The sequence below is a fragment of the Onychostoma macrolepis genome, chromosome 23 (genome assembly GCF_012432095.1).
Source record: "Onychostoma macrolepis isolate SWU-2019 chromosome 23, ASM1243209v1, whole genome shotgun sequence".
In the NCBI taxonomy this organism is placed as follows: domain Eukaryota; kingdom Metazoa; phylum Chordata; class Actinopteri; order Cypriniformes; family Cyprinidae; genus Onychostoma; species Onychostoma macrolepis.
In genome coordinates, this window is record NC_081177.1 from 18123099 (window position 1) to 18143914 (window position 20816).

Consider the following 20816-nt stretch of genomic DNA (forward strand, 5'->3'; position numbering starts at 1 on the left):
TGTAATAAGACTAACACTAGTCACACTCAGTGCTGCCAAGTCTGCGGTTTTCATGCAGGTTTTTATTTTCATTTTTTAAAAGCGATTTCTCTATCTTGCTATTTTAAAGGAGGGAACCTCTGACAGAAGGGAAAAATGCAGAAAAAACGCTATTTGGCTAGTTTTCAATAGCAATTGGGCTGGTTTTGTTCAGCAGACTTGGCAATGCTTGTCACACTGTATGTTTTAGATTCACTAAAAAGAACCAGCTCACTTTTGTCTCAAGAGCCAGACAAACATTTGCTTGCTCTGTTTCTGATTCACAAAAAGAACCAGTTCATAAGAGTCATTTGTTGTACAAATCAAGGCTAACACTAGTTACAATCAGTGCTGCCAAGTCTGTGGTTTTCCTGTAGGGTTTTTTTTTTTTTTTTTTAAGACCATGGTCTAAAGCGATCTCTCCATCTTGCTATTTCAAAGGAGGGGACCCCCAACACAAGGGAAAAACAGAGAGAAAAAAAAAAAAAAAGCAATTGTGATAGTTTTCACTAGCAATTGGGCTGTTTGTTTCACAGACCTGGCAACCCTGGTCACACTGTATGTTTTTGAGTCACTAAAAAGAACCGGCTCATAAGAGACATCTGTTTGTAACTCAAAAAACAGTGGTCAAATTGTATATTGTGAGGCCAAAGATATTTCTTGCTATAAAGATGCCACGTACCATGAATTAATAGAAATCAAATAATGCTCGTTATTGGATTACAGGCAATACAGACTGAAAACACAGATTGACAATATAATAGCTTTTTCTGTTGTAATATAAACTAACATGAATTAAAAATGAATAATAGTATATTTATTAACCTAAATTAGAAATAAGCAATTTTTTTTTAACATATATTAGTTAATGGTACGTCAACAAACTGACACTATTGTAACATGAAATTCTGTCAATATGCATAAATAAATGTATACAAATTAAACATGGACTTAATAGGGTTGAACTTCACCTTTATTTATTTATTGCAATTATCATATCTGTTAGAACGGGTAGTTTTTGCTTAAATCTCTGTACAAGTAATAAACATAAATCATAAACACTCTATTATAGGTCTCTTTTCGCGCTCGAACATCCTAAGTAAACAGTGCTTATTATCATCATCATCATCATCATCATCATTATTAATAATATGTCAAATCCTTACCACAATAAAGTACAGTGCATAGACTAATCACTAATGGCTTCGTATAAGGTGCAAAGACACACAGACATTATATGGCAGATTTAGGCTTCAAGCCACAAAACATATGATCGAGTTAAAATTTAATGGATCTCAATGGTCTTGAATATGTTATTGCAGTGGGCTTTGCAATTCTGAATCATTTCTCATGGAAGTGTTCGTTCAGGGAGGTATAAACGTTTGTTTATCTAAGGTTATGTCATATAAGGCAATTCACTAAATGTTTGTTTGGCAAAGCAACAGTGTTCAATAAAATACCTGTTATTAGCCAGATACTTCAAAATGCAATGCATACAGAACCTCTAATTTAAAAAAAAATATGATATATGGTGCAAATGAGGGAATATTGTGACATGTTGTTATTCTAAGGCCTTCAATACATGAGTAAGAAGTTGCATTTAAACACTCGTTACTCAAACTAACACCACACAGACTAAAAGGATACAAATGTCAACACGTTTGAGAAACATTTACTAGGTATGCATGTCATGGTGCGGGTGCTTGTTACTGATTCATCAGGTTGTTCATTTTGAGGTCTTTGAAAGCAAATACCCCGTCACGGCAATGGTTACAGCAGCGACGGGCATCCACCTGATCCATTTTCCCTGCAAGAACAAACATACAGATAACATCATCTGTAGTACCGCATCACCTATCAGAACATGTTTACAATCAGGGATGCACATGAGCCGAGACGGGGACACAAAAGCCACAAGGACAGGACGCGGAGAAACTGAGGTCAAGACACACAACACAAGGACAGCAGAAGACGTACAGTGGATGACAAAGAGAGCCGGGATGCCTCAGAGCTACGCTGGAAAACTACAACCTACAAAATGGAGTTGATTCGTTAGAGACACTTGTTAGTGAGCGTCTTATAATACAAAGCGGACCTGTAGTAGAGAAACAGAAGCATTTTGCGGACGACCGGACAGTATTTGGTAGCTTAAGCTGAGATAATTGTTTAGTGGTCATGCATAGCCCTGAGGATGATGGATGCTTAAGCAGAGGAATGAGACGGGACAGGAGCACTGTGTACCTTTCTACCACAATGGGCCCAAGCACCAATACAGCAAAGCCAGGACAAGGCCGATGGCTACGGCTAGGATGGGCTGCAATAAAGACAGCTAAAGGAGGGAAGGGAGGGATATTACTGAATGAGTGCCTTGTGTTTATTGCGCTATTATTGGACTGGTGAATTTAACTGTCATCAAGATAAGGAAATCAAAAGGTGAAGTGTGTAACTGTTTTATAGTTAAAACTCTTGCCCTTTTTCCAGTTCAATGTGCAGAGACAACGCAGATGTTTGCTTAAATATGACGCATGAACTTTTGGCTCAACTACAGCTGTGAGTTTGGAACTGTTTGTAGTTTTTATTATGTTGTTTGATTTTTTAATATTATTTTATACAAATATATTAATAATTTAACTAGAATTAAAACATTACATAAAGAATCTCATAGACTCTAACAAGAATCTTGTTTTTAAGTGACTTGCCTGCTTAAATAATTTTTTTTTTTTAATTTAATTTAAAAAATAAAAATAAAATGACCCTATACGCTGAAAAAAATTATACAAAATTTTTTTTTGCTACATTTAAATAAACAAATTTAGTTGAAAGCTAGTCAACTAAATTAGTTTATTTAAACGTAGCTAAAATAAATTGATTGCACCCACTTACCTTTAACAAATTTAGTAAATTCAATTAATCATTTTTTTCAGTGTACAGGACAAGCAGTTTGGAGAATGGATGCAAATAAAATAAATGTAAAAACTGTCATAAAAATATCAAATTAAATATTAAACACTGTGATTTTCTTCCTCGTTTTTGTTTTGGTGACATAGGAATATTCCACATGTATTTTATGTTGTCACATGGAATTGTGTATATTTTGCTCTAAGATAGAAGTTAATCACATGCTCAGTTTTATTTTCTCTAGATGTCAATTTTTGTAGAAGTATTTGGGGAAACCTGTTTGGAAACAGTGTGCAATTCAGTTTGGTGTTGTTGTTAGCCACAGAAATTACACACTTCACCTTTAGGCTATACAAAATGTTTAAACAAACTGTAAGAAATGCATTGTCAAACAAATGATTCTATGTTTTTCAGCGCTGATTTCAAGGACAAAAAACAATGCAATATGCGCTCTTTCCTCTTGAACTGTCCCTATTGTCAGTGCCCCTGTTGTTGAACATCAGCATTACGTGGATTGAACACTCACATGGTTTTCTTTGTCCTGCAGAAGCCTCAGGCGCTCTTGGCTCTGCTGCAGCTCCAGATTGAAGGAACGTTTCTCCTCCTCTACATTCTCATACTTCTCCTTGAGGCCTGACAGCTCTGCCTGGATCTCCTCATACTGAGAGCAAAAAAGAGAAAGAGAGAGTAGGAATCTTTCAGATGGAGCAATGAGCCTAGTCAATAACACACACACACACACACACACACACACACACACACAGTGTGTGTCCAGGGGCCAGGTCTTTTTTTAGGAGCAGAGCTCTTTTGTGACATGCCTGCTAATGAGTCCCAGCTCTACTTTCTTTCTTTCTCAACTATGATGGGAATAACCTCTTTCTGCAGTTCTTTGATCCTGCTATTGCTTTGCTCCAGCTGGCTGGTGGCTCTCTGGTGTTCCTCCTGCAAGACACTCAGCCGTTTCTCCAGGTCTGCCTGCGTCTTCTCCAGAGTCTTGACCGTGTTGCTCAGGCTTGCGTTCTGTTTCTTGGAGCTGTGGACAGGATGCAGGTTCAGATTCCAGAGAGATTACATCACAAGTCTGCAAAAAGAGCTTTTCTCCTATTTAAAGGTGAAGTGTAGGGCTGGGTATTAAAACATTTCACGATACGATTAAATCCTGAATCGCAAGTTCTTCATTTATGTTGATTTCATTCTTGATTTGGTTCAATTTGATATCAAAAGGGAGAAAAAAAAAAAGACTGAAAAGCTGTAAACTATACAGGGAGCCCTGTCAGTTTACTATAATATCAATCTATGACCTATCACACCACATTAAAGAGCATCAAAACAACATTTAACTTTTGTTGTACAATTGACAAAGATTAAGAGCTGAACTTTGTTTCATATTAACAGTAACAAAGTACAAAGCTTATTGGAATTATTGGATGGGAGGCAGCTTAAACTAAAAGATTGATTGGTTCATCAAAATGAGAATAGATTAAAGGGATAGTTCACCCCTAAATGAAAATTTTGGCATTAATTACACACATTCATGTCGTTCCAAGCCCTTAAGACCCTTACTCACAAAAAGTATCCTCATAGCTTCATAAAATTACAGATATCACATGGACTATTTTAACAATGTCCTTACAACTCGTCCAGGCCTTGAATGTGGCAGTTGCATTGCTGTCTAGGGTCAGAAAGCTCTCGAATTTCATAAAAAATATCTTAATTTGTGTCTGAAGATGAATGAAGGTCTTACCGGTTTGGAATGACATGAGGGTGAGCAATTAATGACAGAATTTTCATTTTTGAGTTTATCCCTTTAAAATGGAGAAAACTATATTGTCAACCCAGCCACAGTGAAGTGTCATTTTTTCCATGTTTAAATACTTTCTCCTATCCCATTTTAATATCTAACGATAAGTAAGCCTATACAAATGATTCACTCAAAAATGAATATTCTGACATTCCTCACTCATCCTCAACCTGTATGTTATTTTTCTCCATGCAACAAAAAAAAAAAAGAAAAGATTTTTTTCAAAATGTTAAATAAAAAGAAAAAAAAAAGAAAAAGAAAAACATAAAAAGCACCAAAGTCATGGGGTTAAAGACTTTAAACATGCCGCTACTTTCGTGAGGGTGAGTAAATAAAGACAGAATTATAATTTTTGGGTGAACTATCCCTTTAATTTCCTAAGAAGTTTAAACGTTGTGACTCTACAAAAATTGGTGTCTTTGAACATGTCTAACATGGCATGTCTAACTCAACTAATAGCATGTGTTTAGGGTGGGAATCTGTATGAACAGTTTTAAAGGAGTTGTCAATTACATTTGGTGCTTCAAAGAAACTGTATGAATGAACTGTATATGCGGTCATAGGACAGACCTGTCCAGCTCTTTCTCCAGCTGCTGCTGTTTCTTCAGTAGCTGTTCTTTCTCTGAGCGCAGGGTGCTGCTCTCACTCTGCAGGCTGATCTTCTCTTTCTGCTGTTTATCAGCCAGCTGCTCTCTCTCTGACCTCAGAGATGCACACTCCCTCCTCAGGCTCTCGCAGTCCTTCTGCAGCCGCTCAAGCTCGCTCGCTGCATCACACACACACACAATTAAAAACATACCCAAAGACATGCACACAAACGCACAGATATAGCACATGTGCACACACACACACTGACTCACGACGCTACTCTGTTACATAATGGTGGAAGTGATGTGAGAAATGCGAGTCATCTTCTGAATATCTGTCGGATTACTGCAAACACTGCTGTGACTGTTGTTGGATGAACCTAGGGCTTGATTTGTAACCTCCACAAACACAATATATCATTCATCAAGTTTCTGAGAAGGGAGGACATATTCCCCAAAGAGATTATGAATGTGCAGAAGACATAAAACAGCCTTAATTTAATTGGGGGGAAAAAATACTGAATTTTTGTCCGATGAGGTTATAGACATTTAATTATTTATTTGTATTAATTTGTTTCATTAAAAATAAATACAATTTCATGATTAAGATTTGAAAGGAACAGGTTAATTTTGTGATTTTGCATCCTGATTAAATGAATACTTTCAACATTGTACAATAATGTTTGCATTATTATTATTCTTAGATGCTCAGAAAATTGTGATGTGTTAATGCCAAGTTGATGATGATTATATTTAGTATTTTTAATAGAGGTATTGTTTTTAATTTGTAATGTATAGTTGTTTTGTTATTGTTATTATTATTATTATTATTATTATTATTATCATCATTATAAGAGGATCAGAAAATTTGGTCATGCAAATTTGATAACTCATATTATACTCCTATAGTATTTGTAATGTATAGTTATTATTATTACGACTACTACTGCTGCTAATAATAATACATACTATGATGATAGTGGTGATTGTTATTAAGTGCATTAAGTAATGATATTATGATGATTGTTATTAAGTGCATGAAGCATATTAATTAAGATTATTATTAATTATTATTATTATCATTATCAAATCCAATAGTCTTATTAATGTGAAATACAAATATAGATGAATTTGCATTTAGGTATACACAATACATGCCTGAGAAATGTGACTTTTACTATTTTAAAGAAGGCAGTTTTAAGATGTAGGCTTAAAATGCTATAGGCCAATCATCTGCTATGACAGAGGTCTGTGGGGTTGTGGGTACCTTGCTGTTTGGCAGCTCTGTCTCTCTGCTGGTTCTGCTGCTGGTGACTGGCCTGTACACTGTCGAGCTCACGCTCATACTTGTTTGCAGCCAACTGCCATTTCTCCAGCTCGGAAGTTAGCGTTGCTAGGTTCCCTTTCAGTGCGCTGACCTCATGCTCTCGCTCGGCTGCAGTTTTCTCCATAGTGCGGCGCAACACCTGCAATTCCTCCTGAGCCGTGTGCGCTTCCTGTCGCAAGCTGAAGATTGAGCTGTCCTTCTGATCCCTGAGATTCTCCATATCTTCCTGCATCTTCTGGAGCTGAGCTGAATGCACATGTAGACACAAAGACCAATTGGTATAATACATTGTTTAGTAAATATAACTTAAGACATACACATGCTCCTTGACTTACTCTGTAAGACCTTTATCTGTTTTGCTGACTCCTCCGCCTGCTGCTTATTGGCTCTTTTCTCCTCCTCCAATAGACCTGCAATATACAGAACAGGTCATTAGGGGGGCCTGTTGAGCATGACTGCGATTCCAAATAAATTTCAAATGTCCACAAGCTTATACAAATATGCATAATAATTAATATTCAAAAACAAACAAATAAATACAAATTTTATAATAATATTTAATTTTTTTTTAAACCATGTAATATTTGTTGATTATGTAATATTTATAATTATTTAATATAATTATTATAAACAAAGTAATTAAAGTATTTTATAAAAATATATACAGTATAGTCAGGCAAAGGTGAGCACTGATCTAGAATCAGTTTTTGTCTCATATTTAAATCTATAAAACAAAATTCAAATTCATACTCAAATGTGAGTAATTTCTGTGCAGCTATCCACTGTAAATCAACAGTGATATGTTTACAACAGTGAATTACACTCTTCAAAGTTGCAAATATACACGCAACTACATAGAGCTGCTTTAAAGTCCCTCTTTTACCTTGGAGTTCAATACACTTGTGTTTGCCCGAGTTGGCCTGTTCATTGGCTTCCTGCAGTTCCTGGTTCAGCCGCTGGATGACCTTCTCAGACTCGCTGGCCTCCACAGTGCTCCTGCTCAGCTCATCTGGAGAAATGATTACACATCCACTGCTGATGACTTCTAATGGGAACTATTACATGCATAATTAGACACTATTATGGTGCTCTGCTGTCAGAGAATCACTCTTTCATCAACCGTTAATGGGTGATCTATGTCTCAGATCTCTGTATCTCTGTATCAGCATCAATGAGTCGCATTTCAACTTTGCCGGATTGTTCTGCCCTCTGACGAAGTGCAAACCCTGTTTCCAAAGGTTAATTAAATCAGAATGAATCGCATGGTAATTTCCCTGGAGGTCAGAAAATGGGCCTATTCCATGAATTAATAACTTGACTCAGAATAGATCTATCCTAAAAACATAATGTCATCAGTAGGGTTTAAACTGGGATCTGCATAATGTATAATGTATAATGTTATACAGTGCCATTTCATAATGAATCGGAAAAGTTTTTAGACTGCTAAAAAAACATTAATGTAGATTTTCAACTGATCCATTGCTCTGTAAAAGTTACAGTACATTTACTGGCTTTAGTTTAGATTGCCTAAACTCAGAAACAAACCTGCTCCTCTTCCTCTAAATATGGGTTGCTGAAAACCAGGCCATCTTACCAAATGCTCCAGAAAGATATGACCTCATCTTCCAAACTCAAGGGTGCATACCATAAATGGCCATATCAAGGACATATCATTGCAATCAGAGACATAATTCCAGAAAATTGAACTTCACATGCCTCGCTTGCATGACTAAGCTAAAATACCGAAGCCTGTGCAGGCCAAACACAACTGCCAGAGCAGAGAGGACGGAGGCATTAACGTTTCATGAGGTATTGCGGTGGGTAATGTTTATTGATGCCGTTCTGCATCAAGAACTCAATCTCTCAGCAGGGTACGAGGACACATAGGAACACTCTGGCCTAATTTATATTTGAGTCTGTGGAGGAGGAAGATAGACATACAGACAGGAAGACAAAGTCAGACAGACAAAATTTCTGTCATGATTCAAGTATTAGCACAGGCTAGAAAACCGTTCCAGCCAAAACCATTCCATTGCAGCTAATGACAACAAAACTCTGCCATGCATTACTAAATTGGCCACAATAGAATAATTTTTGTAAGACTACTTGTTTGGAAAAACAGGTTTTATTCATTGTACTGAACTACTGAAGAGCACTGATATAGTTATAGCCATACAAAATGCATATTTCAATTCCTATTCCTATCTTTTAAATATAATAAAATGTATCAGAAAAATAATGTATGCTATATATATATTTTTTTTAAATTATATCACAGATAACTTAAAAAAAAAATAAAATAAAACTAAATTTACATAGTCAAACAATCTAGTTTTTAGACCCACAGTACTTTGACATATTTTTTTATATATTAAAAAAACAAGGTTTAATATCCTATAAAGAAATGCTTAATGGTATAGTAAAGCACTATAGTTTGGTTTAAAACACTTCAGCAACTATAGAAACTCAAGTGCAGTAATGTGATTTTACCTTTGATAAGAGCCACTTTATTAATAGGATCTTTCAGCTTCTGTTCCTCCATTGTTTACCCCACTGTAACAAAGCAAGGAAGCAATTATGTTAATGTTACTGTAAAATATTAACTTTACTCTTCAAGCCAATTGCTATATCTAAAAAAAATTAAAATAAAAAATAGCTGAAGAAATTAATTACAAATTTCCAGGTGGTGCCAATTATGACCCAGCTAGTCAATGAGGCGGAAAATAAAAGAAATAAATCACAATTTTCGTAAATGGCAACAGATTTTTAAAGAAGCAAACACCCGTCTTCATCTTTTCCAAATCCTAGCTCACATTCAAAGCATAACGTCATGCCAGTTATATAACACAGCTTAGCATCATTGTATCAATTAAAGAAGACCACTCATCACCTTCACTTAAGCCTGAGGAGGACTATAAACAGATGCAGTTACCTGAAGTCTCGTGATGTCACTTCAGCCGGCGCAGAAACAGAGCTGCAATATTCAAGCTTCTTTAACTATCGATTTGCTCCGGTGATGAGAACTGGACGAGTCCATTCTGAAGCGCGGGGGGAACCGACGCATCTAAATATCGTGTCTGGGGGTTCACCTAGCAAAACCAGACAGCAAAACGTTTGGGTGGAAAAGAAAACGATATAGAAGCGCTGCTGAAGTATATTGTACTCTGAGGGGTCGTTTTCTCTGCGGAAATTATTTGCATGCGTCGTCATGTGACGCCCCCCTGGAGGTGGTGTTCTGGAGGTCTCGCTCACATGGGCATACAAGCGTCCTGAGGCATCTAAAAAGAGGCTGCAGCTGCATGGCAGAATACACTCAGGCCCATTGTTTCACTCATTAGGGCGTCTCTTATGTAAAAACGGTTAACAATAGTGGTCATCCGTGCTTGTATCAGTGCCAAATGCCAACCAAAGCACTGCGATTTGATAAATTATAATATTAGTGGCGTGTCAAGATGCAAATCACGTGACACGCCGATCATTTGAAGGTGAACATAAAAGTAAACACGCAAAACACACCCCTGATCCTTAACAACTTATGCACTTATTTATGGTCACATATTTATTTAATAGTTTAGATGGTGTCAAGATGTAAACAACGCTGATTTTGAGTGCTTTTGGGGAAGTATGAAGTTATTATTTTACATTAATCTGTTCAGCATTTATCAGCTATGTTTGGGTGCTTCTGCTTCCATTTTCTCAGATAATTGTAGTTGATTGGCTATCAACTGATGTGGATCAACACCATCAAATTTAAAAAATGTATGACCTTAAATATGGACAAATCTGGCATTTAAGGCTACAGGATGGTTTCAAACTATTGAACTGTCAGATAGATAGATATATAGTCTTAACTACATGTAATGTTACATTAGACATAAGCATTGAATTTCCAGTGCCATTCCATTAAATCTCTGTATGAAATAATTATGTTTCCTTCTTCAGGCTGACTTATGCCGGCTACTTTTTCTAAATTTGACCAACCAAGGCAACTGATGTGGACTGCCGTGCTCAGAGCAAGACTGAAAGGGTTTGTATGGATCTTTCCTTTGTTGTCATGGCGACAGAGCAAACCTGTCTCATTCATAGTTTTTGCCCACGTAAGTGCTGACTGCACAAGATGGACTGAGAAAAATCAGACCCGATCACCAGCGGAGAATATCACTTGGCTTGAAGTGACCTTGTCCAGTGCCATCACTATAACCTTGAATCCTTGAAAGGGATGAGTCATGGTCGTAAATCCCTGCGATATAAGCATCCAGAAGCTTTAACGACAACAAAATGAAGCCGAGTTTGTCTAAGATTTGGATCTAAAAATGGGCCTCAAGTGCCTGAATAATTCAGTGTTTTGTAGGCTAGATTAAGAAGATTAGACTATTTCTCTATCACTTCCATTTTCTTTTATCCTCTCTAATACTTAATATTTTATATTCACTATTAAATAAGAAAAGGTTTTTTTAAAACATTGAAACAACATTTAATGATTTTAAAAATCATTAAAACAAAAAATACTTCATGTTGAAATTTCAACAAGATTTATACGTTGAATCAATATAATGTCTTCAATGACATACAAAGGAAATACCTTGATAATTATTATTATTTTATATATTTTGATCATAAGGCCTCTTCAAAAATAAAATTTTATATCATCATTAATAGGAATCTACAGCCCAAATGCAGACCAAAGCGAAGTGTTGGGGTTTATTTTGTGATAATGACCAGCAGATTGTACATGATCCTGAATATTACACTGCTACTGCCAAAAAAGAAAATAAGTCAACATGATGAAATATTGATTTGAGAATTATTTTATAATTTTACCTTTATATTATCTTAATGTTTCTGCTAACGAAAATAGTCCAATAGAATGTACAAAATTATCAGCCTAGCAACAAGACAAACACTGCAACAACAGTAATATTAATACTGATGAGGTTATTTTCAGTACAGTTGATAACTGAATAGTTGTGTTTGTATGTAACAGGAGTTTTCTGAGTGATACGAGAAATATAAAAGTAGCCATGGATGGCGGATTAACCAATCAGAATCAAGTATAGCAGACTGCCATGGAATAAAAGTAAATAATTAAGGGGAAAAAAAACAATTAGTAAGCAGCACTCAGCCATGATTAAACAAACACGATATTGTTTGTATATGTATCCCAAAGCCAGACTAAAGCCAGCTGTGAGGCCGTTAAGACCCTGCAGGAAAACACACGCAGTGCTGTGAGAGTCAGCCACACAGGAAGTAGTGCATGTGTGAGTAAAGTTCGTTTCGAAGGCAGACACGTAAACTGTGCCGGTAAGAGGGCAGCACCGCAGGTTCCTGCTGAGAAGTGTGAGAGGAGAGCAGATGGCAGAAAGGGCAGGAAAAAATCAGACGGAAGGGGGTTGCTGCTTTTTCACCACAAAAAACAGGGCCGTAGCAGACAGCCAGCATGAGGTGGGCTAGAAAGACAGCGGTGATCCCTACAGCAGCAGTCTGTGTGGCCACGACCACTGTTTACCATAATAGAGAACAATACAGAAAAGACATGCAACGTTTCTCTACCATTGAAGATATAAAATTATGACGCACTATTTTGATCTGATCACTGTTTATTGTTCAAACTGAATTGACTGATGTTCAGGAAACTTCTTGTGCACTTCAGTGTGTACGACCGTCATTCAAATGAACACATTACACATTACTACCTCCAGAATCAGACGTGCCATGGTAGAGGTTTATCTCTAGTCATTGTCATGCTGCAGGTTATTGTGATAATGAGTTACTGATGTTATAATTGTAGATATAGAGGTATACTGATTATGATACTGAGGGTATTAAACACTTACATGAATAATTGTACAGCATTCTTTCAGCATTACCTCACTATAGTTATACTGTCTGTACTATAAATTCTCAAGGGGTGCTAAATTCATCTATTAGTCGTAATATATTCCACCTGAAAAGGGACGGCATATAGATCTAGCAATTATGAGATCATATAAAAAAATTTCTGTGCAATATATCAGTTTCCGAAGCTTAAAAAAGTCTTTTTTCTTGCTATACGTTTTACGCACTTAATATTTATAGACTTGAAGGTGCTTGATACTGGAAGTTTGTTAATTACTAAAACAGCAGTTGAATCTAGATCTATATGAATATCTAGCTGATCATTTAAAGCCAATGAGTATATTTATGGAGTTCCTGAATCTACGTTGTATAGTCCTGGAATACATAAATAGTATTAAGCACTGTACATTTATGGTTTGTTTTGTATGTTTCGTATTCACATTATTACTGTCAGTTACCCATCGAGGCTGACAAACAGTTTTGCATCACTTTGGCAGTCATAAAACAGTTCTTGTAATTGGCAGATCAGTCTATGGACTCCATTTCTGATGCATGAGATGGTGATTTATGAAGTACTGTAAATAAAAAACCCAGAAGACTTCCATATCAAACCACAGTCATTTCTGTTTCACAGTCTTTTCTCTTCTGCCATTCCCACATTGTCAATTTGTATATTTCTAACCACAGTACTTGTATCCAGTCAGAGAAGTGCTTTGAAAAGTCCGCCAGAACGGTGGTCTATTAAAAGGCAATCTTCACATTTTTTGTCCCCATTTCATAGGCTTCCCAGTCCTGGTCCTGGAAAGCCGTGATCTGTCCAGGTTTTGGCTCCAGCCTGGGCTTTAACACCTGATTGATCAGGTATTCTCATCCTCTGACTGTAAGAAGTTAGGTTAAGACAGTGATAAGGAGAGGATTTAGTGCCAGGCAGGAGGAAGACCAAAAGGACAACGCAGCCATCCAGAATCAGAACTAGCAATCCTTTCCACGCTGGTCTTTTGCTGGATTTACAGCACCGTCGTCGCTCCTCACACGCTGTTCTTGTCTGGGAGCTCGGCCTCGGGGGTGCGGGGAAAGTAGACTGTGGTCTTGTGCTCTTCGTAACGGTCAATGTGCTTGAGGTGGACGACCATGTGCAGGGCGTAGGCCAACACCAGCAGCAGAATCAGAGAGGTGATCAGGCCCATCAAGATGGCTGGAGTGAAGAAGGTTGCACAGTCGCTTGCTGAAGCGAACTTGTTGGACTGGACATTAAAGGCCTGGATCTGGGGAGTATAAAATAAATGTTTACTGTCTGAGATAGTTAAGAATAACAAATACATTTCTTTAAATTAATTTCTGTTGCCAGTAAAGCATGGCACTGATATGCCGGCAAATATTCATGACAATTATGCTTAATAAATTGAGCGAAGAAGAAATCGTGATCATGATTAAAATACATACGAGTTATGTGCAGCCCTATCTGAACTGACTTGATCTGACTACTGACACTGTTGTTTTTAGAGCTGCTTTACATATCTAAAATGTTTCCATAATTAATTCTGCTATTTTCCAGATTTGTTTTTCCTGCTTTGACATTCTGTACCGTATAAAGTGCTATAATAGAAATCGGGTGACGACTTGATAATTGTAAATAAATGTAAATTTTATTGGGTACCTGAACATGAACTAGCCCCGTGTTTATGTATGAGAAATGTCTTGAAAGATATATTTATTTTTGTATATAGTTTATAATATTTAATTGTGAAATATAGTTTATAATATCAAATTTTTGTCAAATAAATAATAATAATAATAATTCCATGTAGTTCCATTTTTGGGTTCCTGGGTTGTAAGACTGAAAGTCCTTACATTGAAACTGTTTTTTTTTTTTTTGTGCCATTTCAAATTAATTGCAAGAATTCTGTGTGAACAGGGGTTCCAAAAGGGGTTTTTACAATGCCATAGAATAACCATTTTTGATGTTTTTTCATGGAACCATAGATGCCAATATCAAACTTTAGTTGTTTTTTTTGAGCATTTACTATAAATAAATTTAAAGTAATTTTCAAATATGTCAGTAAAAACTCTCAGCAATACTGAACTTTAGTAAACCTCTGATAACTCTCAAGCACATTTTGTGGCAGCTATATACCTGAAAATCTGTGAAAGTGATGTGCCAGTTTGCCGAGCTGTCAGTGTGGGAGCTGGGCACCAGTAGGGTGTCATATTTCTGTAAGCTGCTGACATGCTGGCAGTGGTAAGAATAGGTGGCAGGGGCATAGACCTCCGTAGCATTGAACGTGGCCTCATGAGTCCAGTTGTAGTGGATGTGAACGCTGTCCAAAGTGAACCAGTTCTGGCCTACTGATTCATAATATGTGTTGGACATCTGAAGCCTTCAGAAAACAGACAAGAGGAAGTAATTAACAACTGAATGTAATTATCAGCCAGTGAGGTTTTGCGCAAATATAGGAGAGGGAAAAGAGTGTTTACCTGATGACAAGTCCCCTGATGTCTTCCACATCACCCAAACGCAAAGATAGCCTATAAAAAATGTAAGAATGTCATCAGTACAACTACAAAACAAAACTGTATCTGTGAATATATACATACATATACCACCAAAATCAAAATTATTTTTATATTTTTTTTGTTTCTTATGCTCATCAAGGCTACTATTAATTACAATAAAAAATAACTTTTAATTATTAAAATGTAATTTTAACATTGAAAACAGTCATACTATATTAATATTTTGATGTAATATTTTTGTGGTAATGTATTAACATTTTGTCAGGATTGTTTGATGAATAGAAAGTTCAAAAGAACAGCATTTATTTGAAATGTAGTATTTTGTAACATTATAAATGTCTTTATTGTCATCAATTTAATGCATCCTTGCATAAAAGTATTCATTTCTTTTAAAAATATGGAACTGAGTGTTCAAATACTTTTTTATTTTAAACAATATAGCTACTGTTTTATTATTCATTATTTTTTTAGAAATCAAAATGAAATTATTTTGTGAAATGTTTCTCTTAAATAAATGCCACTTGGTTCAATATTTTGTTAAATACTTATTTAATATATATAATATATTTTAATATATAACATAATGTCTAATTGTCCAAATATTTTTGAGGCCACTGTCTAAAATACAAAATCTACAAATATATATTCACTAACTTAAAACTAATATTCTAACTATAAATAATACTATATTTAACCAAACACTTGCTTTTTTAGTTTTAGGCACCAGACAACTGCAATATATGATACTGAAGAATTTTTACATACGTGGCCTTCTCCTTTGTACAAACAGAGCCTTTGGTGTCTACTTGTGCATTGGGTCCAAATACCCTCTCTGTGAGGTCCAGGAAAGTGTTGTTTCTGTATCGAATAGCCAGTCTCTTCGCTTTGAAAAGGATGCATATCTTGCCGTTGTACGCTACAGTCAGTGGGGAGTAGGGTCCCGAGCTGGTAGACTGTAGTAACTTCCTCTTGGTTCTGGGCTGGGCATGCAGATGCCATCCAAAAGGCTGTTTGAAAATGATAACAGGAAAAACTGAGCAACGATGTATGGAACAAGTGCATTATTGATGGGTTTTACAGAAGAAAACACTCAGGGTTCAGACAGCAGATATGACAGACATTCCCTGGTCCACAAATGCTTTTTTCCTCATGAGACATTATTTTTTAAAACCATCACTGTGTCGTGAGTCTTGTAGGATGCTGGGTGAATTAAGGCAGAGATGTTGCTTATGGAAGCCAAGGTCACATTGACTATCAGGGAAAATGCAATACCTGCAGTATTCTTCTGAGTGGATTTTCAGCTGCAGGCGAATAACTCTCCTCGTGTGAGGCACTTGGACTCTCAACATGTTCTCCATCTGCAACACAAAATGTTAAAATAGGACAATGGGGGAGATGGCTTGGTGAGTTCTTTCAGCACAGTAAATCGCTGTTGTACTTTTAAGCACGCAAAGTGAATATACTAGAAAAAATAGCTTTCATTTCTGCGGTATGAAAGAGATAAAACTAATAGAATGTTACAATCAGCACAATATGTGATGTAACCACAATAGTATATTGTTTAATTCAATCTGAGAATGACATAATATTCCGTTTGCATTAGCTTTTAAATAAAACCTCATTTTTAATCTGCCATGATACAACAGTTAGTATCAGTTTGATTGGTGGTGGGGATTTTTCAGTGACTCTTTCTGCAAGTTAAATCATTATGCCAGTAGGTGGCGATATAAGTGATTCATTTAGTCATTTTCAGGCAAGTGATTCATTAAAAAATACTGTTTTTTTGTGAGTGAGTCATTGAATTGTTCACTCAACCAATTTGTTCAAAACACATTTAGGAATGTTTTTGGAGACATGCAATGTTTGATTTTGCTGTGGCTTCGTTTCGAACCATTTTCGTTGGTGGAGCAAAAATAGTTCACTTAAAATACAGTGTCTAAACTGTGTGTTTATTGAAAAAGTCTTGTTTATTGAAAACTGTTTCATTCAACCTGGCGTCTCACACAATGCTTAACGTATCTCAAATAAATAGATGCACAACGTTAACAAAAATGAGCCAACAGAAAATGATATTACCATATTTAAAGAAGCTGGAAAGTTGAACAAATAATGCAAGCAACCCAAAAAGCATTAAAGTAATAGATACTGACCTGTTCTAATTCTCACAGCTTGATATGGTGGGACCTCCGAGCTGTAATGGAAAAACAAAGCAAAACAAAAAGGGGGTTGATCTCTTTGTGTCAGGCTGTGGCCTACTTATCAACATCTAAGACAGATTTCCCATAGATCTACTCAGCTTGATGCAGCAGTGATGCATGACCACAAGTCTGACATCTTCAGTCCAGATTAGCGTCTCAGGAGAAGACAAGACATTTAGTCAAATGTCATGATTCTCACGTGCTTAGCACCTTGAGTCCATCAACAAAGTGTGGGCTAAAAAAGACTTAATGGCACCTTGCTTATACATACGCACATGTATATTTATCTCGCACCACCTCGTCCCTCGCGCTTGAACTTGCTGGATTATCCTTAGATGAACCGTTTATACGTCTAATCACAGGGATAATGAGCTTGGCGGACGATCTCCTAAAACCTTATTAAGAATCTGCCGGCCTATCTGGAAGAAGGTTTCCTGCTGTGTGAATGTGTTGGCGTCCAGAACTGGGTCTAGATTAAAGCCTGTTCACCTGCAGTAAAGTCAGTAGGGTGTGTGAGTGGGAATGAGAGCATCAGATGACCCTGGTTTACTCTCTTTAGGTTCATCTCTTATGTACCACACCAGTTTGGCCACCCCACCTGCCTCTACTACACTGGAATTAATGCTTAGAGCTTTGTGATCATGTAAGAGATTAAAAAACAGCAAAACATCAGACTTGCGGGGAAAATAAACAGATTACCTCATGGAGCATTTAAGTTCATTCAGTTCCTAAGCGTGTTATGAGCACTGAATCAACAACGACGTAGCATATTGAGTCGTAAAACCGCTATAATCCAATCATGGTGACAATACGGCGCAAACGCAGGTGCGAAAATCTAAAAAATGACATATGAATAGCTTTAGAACTACATTTGTACATTTTTCTTCTCTCCGGTTAGTTTTCTTAAAAAAAAATGTAATCAAACAATGGAAATGACATAAAAATCATATATATTATTAGCTCTAGAACTACATGTGTACTATTGTTTCTTCTTTCTGCATAGTTCTGCTAAAAAATAAGGACCAAAAACAATGTAAGCACCCAAATGACATATAAAAAATGACATATCAAGAGCTTTAGAACTACATTTGTACAGTTTCTTCTTCTTTCCGGGTAGTTCGCTAAAAATTCTAAACTAAAAACAGTGTAAGCACAGCAAATCTGGTCCTCAGAGCCCTGCTGAGGAGTGTGTGTGCACGAGGAGTGACTCTCGCCTTTGTTCTAATGCCAGTTTACCGAGGTCAGCAGCTGAGGACTGCGCTGCTGTCATTGGTTATGGCTGGACACAGTAGCCTAAGTGCTGAATTGAGCATTTATGTAATGAAAAGCAGCGTTCACACTATGTCTTCACCTCACTGCTGCTGTCAGAGCTCAATATCATCTTTTGCATATAGATTATAGGTTTAGCATACAGATTAGCACAGTACACTAGCACAGTACTCTACAAACACAACAATGTTTTAAAATAGATTTGTCTGTTTGATGGTAAAAAGATTATAGCCTTTGGTTTAATTCCACTGTCTGCCATTTGTGTCTGTTTTGGTCTGCCGTATACATTGACCCTGAGAAACTTGAGGAGGGTTGTAAACCACTCAACGCTTTTTACTCCTAAAACACATTTCTGGACTAACAAGATCCCCAATGTTTCAACAGCCTGCAATGCTGTTCTTATCCCTATAAATCCTAAGCTTTAGATCTATCTAGGGAGAGATGGGCAAGTTGGTAGGTTGTTTACCATAGCTGCAGTTTATACAGAACTAAAGGAAGACATCTTGATCTCTATCATATAATATATTCACATATAAAGTCATGGATAACTGAGAAATTCTAGCAAGTAACAGATAGCAGAAAAATAACCACTTACTTCTAAATATAGCTTTGATTCTTTGATCAAATTAAACTCAACTTAAGAATAATTTATTTCAAACAGTAACAATACTCATACAAAAATTGTTAATATATTATTTTGAAATTATAATTAAAAATATTTTAATGATAAATTAAGTAACATTTTAAATAATTAATTTTAATTCATATTTTTAAATAAGTTTGCTGATGTTTATCTAAAACTTACCATATAGAGTAGACATTTTTCAAACCTTATTTAAAATTTACAGAATGTAGCTAATCGATTAATAGCACAAAAAAAATAATGTGAAATTTCACATTTGTATTTTTTGTGAAACTTTGCAAAATTTAAACATTATTTAAATTTAAATTTAAACTCTATTCTAGTGGCTGATTTTTATTATTCCTGCTTGTTCTCATACAGTAATATCAGATGTTACCTCTGATTTTGTAAATAAATCTAAATTCAACTAAATATTTATGCTACTCCAGCTCTGATGTGAGTAAAGGAATTCAGCAACTGTAAAAGAGAACAATAAACTGATTATTTAATGTACTCAGAGATGCTCATATAGCCAGAGCCATCACGATCTTACTTCTTTCTTCTGTTTCTTGGAGTAGCATCTGTAAACTGACTCCTACAGACACTGGATGGGGTCTGCCTGCTGTCCCATTGTCATAGCCATGTTTGCATGTCTTGTAGTTACAGCGAAGAAAAACTGCAGCAGAACCACAACATGCTCTGAATCTAGAGCCAACACACGTCAAATTAATTCCTGGGTTCCACGGATGCTCTTTCAACATTTTCCTAATAAAGCGCATTTTCTTGGTGTCTCTTGCCCACTGTAAAAGACTAAGACAGTGCATCAGCTGCACAGCATCACTGCCCCATTCCCCCTCCCCACGCTAGAGCTGAAAGAGCAGCTCTTACCTCCTGTCCAGGATCGCAGGCACTTGATCGAAGGGCAAAGACAGAGAGATAAACACACACAGTAACAGAGAAAAAAACAGGAAAAGCTTGTGTTTAGCCATTGAGACAATCTGATGAGACTGCCAGAGATGAGGTCTGCTTCATAATCTGCTCTGAACGCACATCCCTAAACCTGGGCTCTCTGACGGGCGGCCCGCGCAGCCAATCAGCGGTCAGGGGGGAGATAATCGTGCGTCATTCGCCTCACAGCCTTCATTCTTGCAGCCTTTCTCTCCCCCCACACCCTCACACACACTCCTCTACCCCTCCCCTATCCTTTTTCTCTCTCTTCTGCACCCTCTCTCTCATACAAACATACAGTAGCTGCCGGCTGACCTCAAGCAAAGGGTTTATGCATTTCAACTCCCGTCCCAGGAGCCTAGTTTCATAAGCACTGCATATCTGGCATGGCTAGAAATTAGTGGAGAGTGTGAATTTGTGTCGAAGCACAATTAAAGGCTGTGACAACTGACCTAGATTTACACTGAGAGCTTTGATAAGCAAAATGAATCAAACACTAGAAACCTACTAAACCTTTCAATCTCCATCGTGCATTTCAGGGTTAACTAAAACTAAAACCATAAAATAAAATATTAAGTAAAATAAAATATTAAAAATGAACTTAATTTCATTTCAGCTATACTGTAAAAACACTACACCGTTTCAGTTTTTCTACTTCAAAATTTCATATTTAATTCAATATGTTACTTGCCATTTCTTTGTAACTGTTTGTGATATTTAATAGAATTTCTGAGTGAAAATTGTTTCTAAACCATTTTCTGACTTTCATTTAGTTTAAGTGCTAAAATAAATAGAACTA

The 20816-nt window shown here is 36.5% G+C and overlaps 2 protein-coding genes and 1 long non-coding RNA gene across 5 annotated transcripts; 1 reads left to right on the forward strand and 2 right to left on the reverse strand.

Annotated features, from left to right (window-relative positions):
* Nucleotides 1–973: 973 nt before the first annotated feature.
* Nucleotides 974–9705, reverse strand: slmapb (sarcolemma associated protein b). 3 transcript variants are annotated; one of them, XM_058764327.1, is made up of 10 exons: nucleotides 9564–9705; nucleotides 9122–9184; nucleotides 7515–7640; nucleotides 6967–7041; nucleotides 6572–6877; nucleotides 5288–5483; nucleotides 3790–3949; nucleotides 3443–3577; nucleotides 2260–2347; nucleotides 974–1825 (listed from the first exon to the last, which is right to left on the reverse strand). In XM_058764327.1, exons 2-9 carry the CDS (start codon nucleotides 9171–9173, stop codon nucleotides 2264–2266), a joined length of 1134 nt encoding a protein of 377 aa, XP_058620310.1. In that variant the 5' UTR covers nucleotides 9174–9184; nucleotides 9564–9705; the 3' UTR covers nucleotides 974–1825; nucleotides 2260–2263. The 3 variants fall into 3 exon arrangements, with proteins under 3 accessions (XP_058620310.1, XP_058620311.1, XP_058620312.1); XM_058764328.1 differs by lacking the exon at nucleotides 9564–9705 and adding an exon at nucleotides 9305–9448; XM_058764329.1 differs by lacking the exon at nucleotides 2260–2347.
* Nucleotides 9706–9886: 181 nt separating this feature from the next.
* On the forward strand, nucleotides 9887–13383 carry LOC131532560 (uncharacterized). The gene is made up of 3 exons (XR_009268920.1): nucleotides 9887–10116; nucleotides 10574–10658; nucleotides 13248–13383. It is a non-coding gene; the product is annotated as an uncharacterized LOC131532560 (long non-coding RNA).
* atp6ap1lb (ATPase H+ transporting accessory protein 1 like b) lies at nucleotides 11293–20118 on the reverse strand. The gene is made up of 7 exons (XM_058764330.1): nucleotides 19958–20118; nucleotides 17131–17171; nucleotides 16253–16338; nucleotides 15746–15987; nucleotides 14942–14992; nucleotides 14601–14844; nucleotides 11293–13731 (listed from the first exon to the last, which is right to left on the reverse strand). The coding sequence occupies exons 1-7, from the start codon at nucleotides 20056–20058 to the stop codon at nucleotides 13495–13497; spliced, it is 1002 nt and encodes a 333-aa protein (XP_058620313.1). The 5' UTR covers nucleotides 20059–20118; the 3' UTR covers nucleotides 11293–13494.
* Nucleotides 20119–20816: the final 698 nt, after the last annotated feature.

Excerpts from the sequence above, each read along its gene's own strand:
- slmapb (XM_058764327.1), bottom strand. The coding sequence starts at position 9,173 with ATGGAGGAACAGAAGCTGAAAGATCCTATTAATAAAGTGGCTCTTATC. Across the intron at positions 7,641-9,121 it reads TAAAGTGGCTCTTATCAAAG|ATGAGCTGAGCAGGAGCACT; the intron begins GTAAAATCACAT and ends TCATTTCTCCAG. Across the intron at positions 5,484-6,571 it reads CAGAGCTGCCAAACAGCAAG|CGAGCGAGCTTGAGCGGCTG; the intron begins GTACCCACAACC and ends TGTGTGATGCAG.
- atp6ap1lb (XM_058764330.1), bottom strand. The coding sequence starts at position 20,058 with ATGGCTAAACACAAGCTTTTCCTGTTTTTTTCTCTGTTACTGTGTGTG. Across the intron at positions 14,993-15,745 it reads TGTACAAAGGAGAAGGCCAC|GCTATCTTTGCGTTTGGGTG; the intron begins GTATGTAAAAAT and ends CATTTTTTATAG. Across the intron at positions 14,845-14,941 it reads ATCAGGGGACTTGTCATCAG|GCTTCAGATGTCCAACACAT; the intron begins GTAAACACTCTT and ends TGTTTTCTGAAG.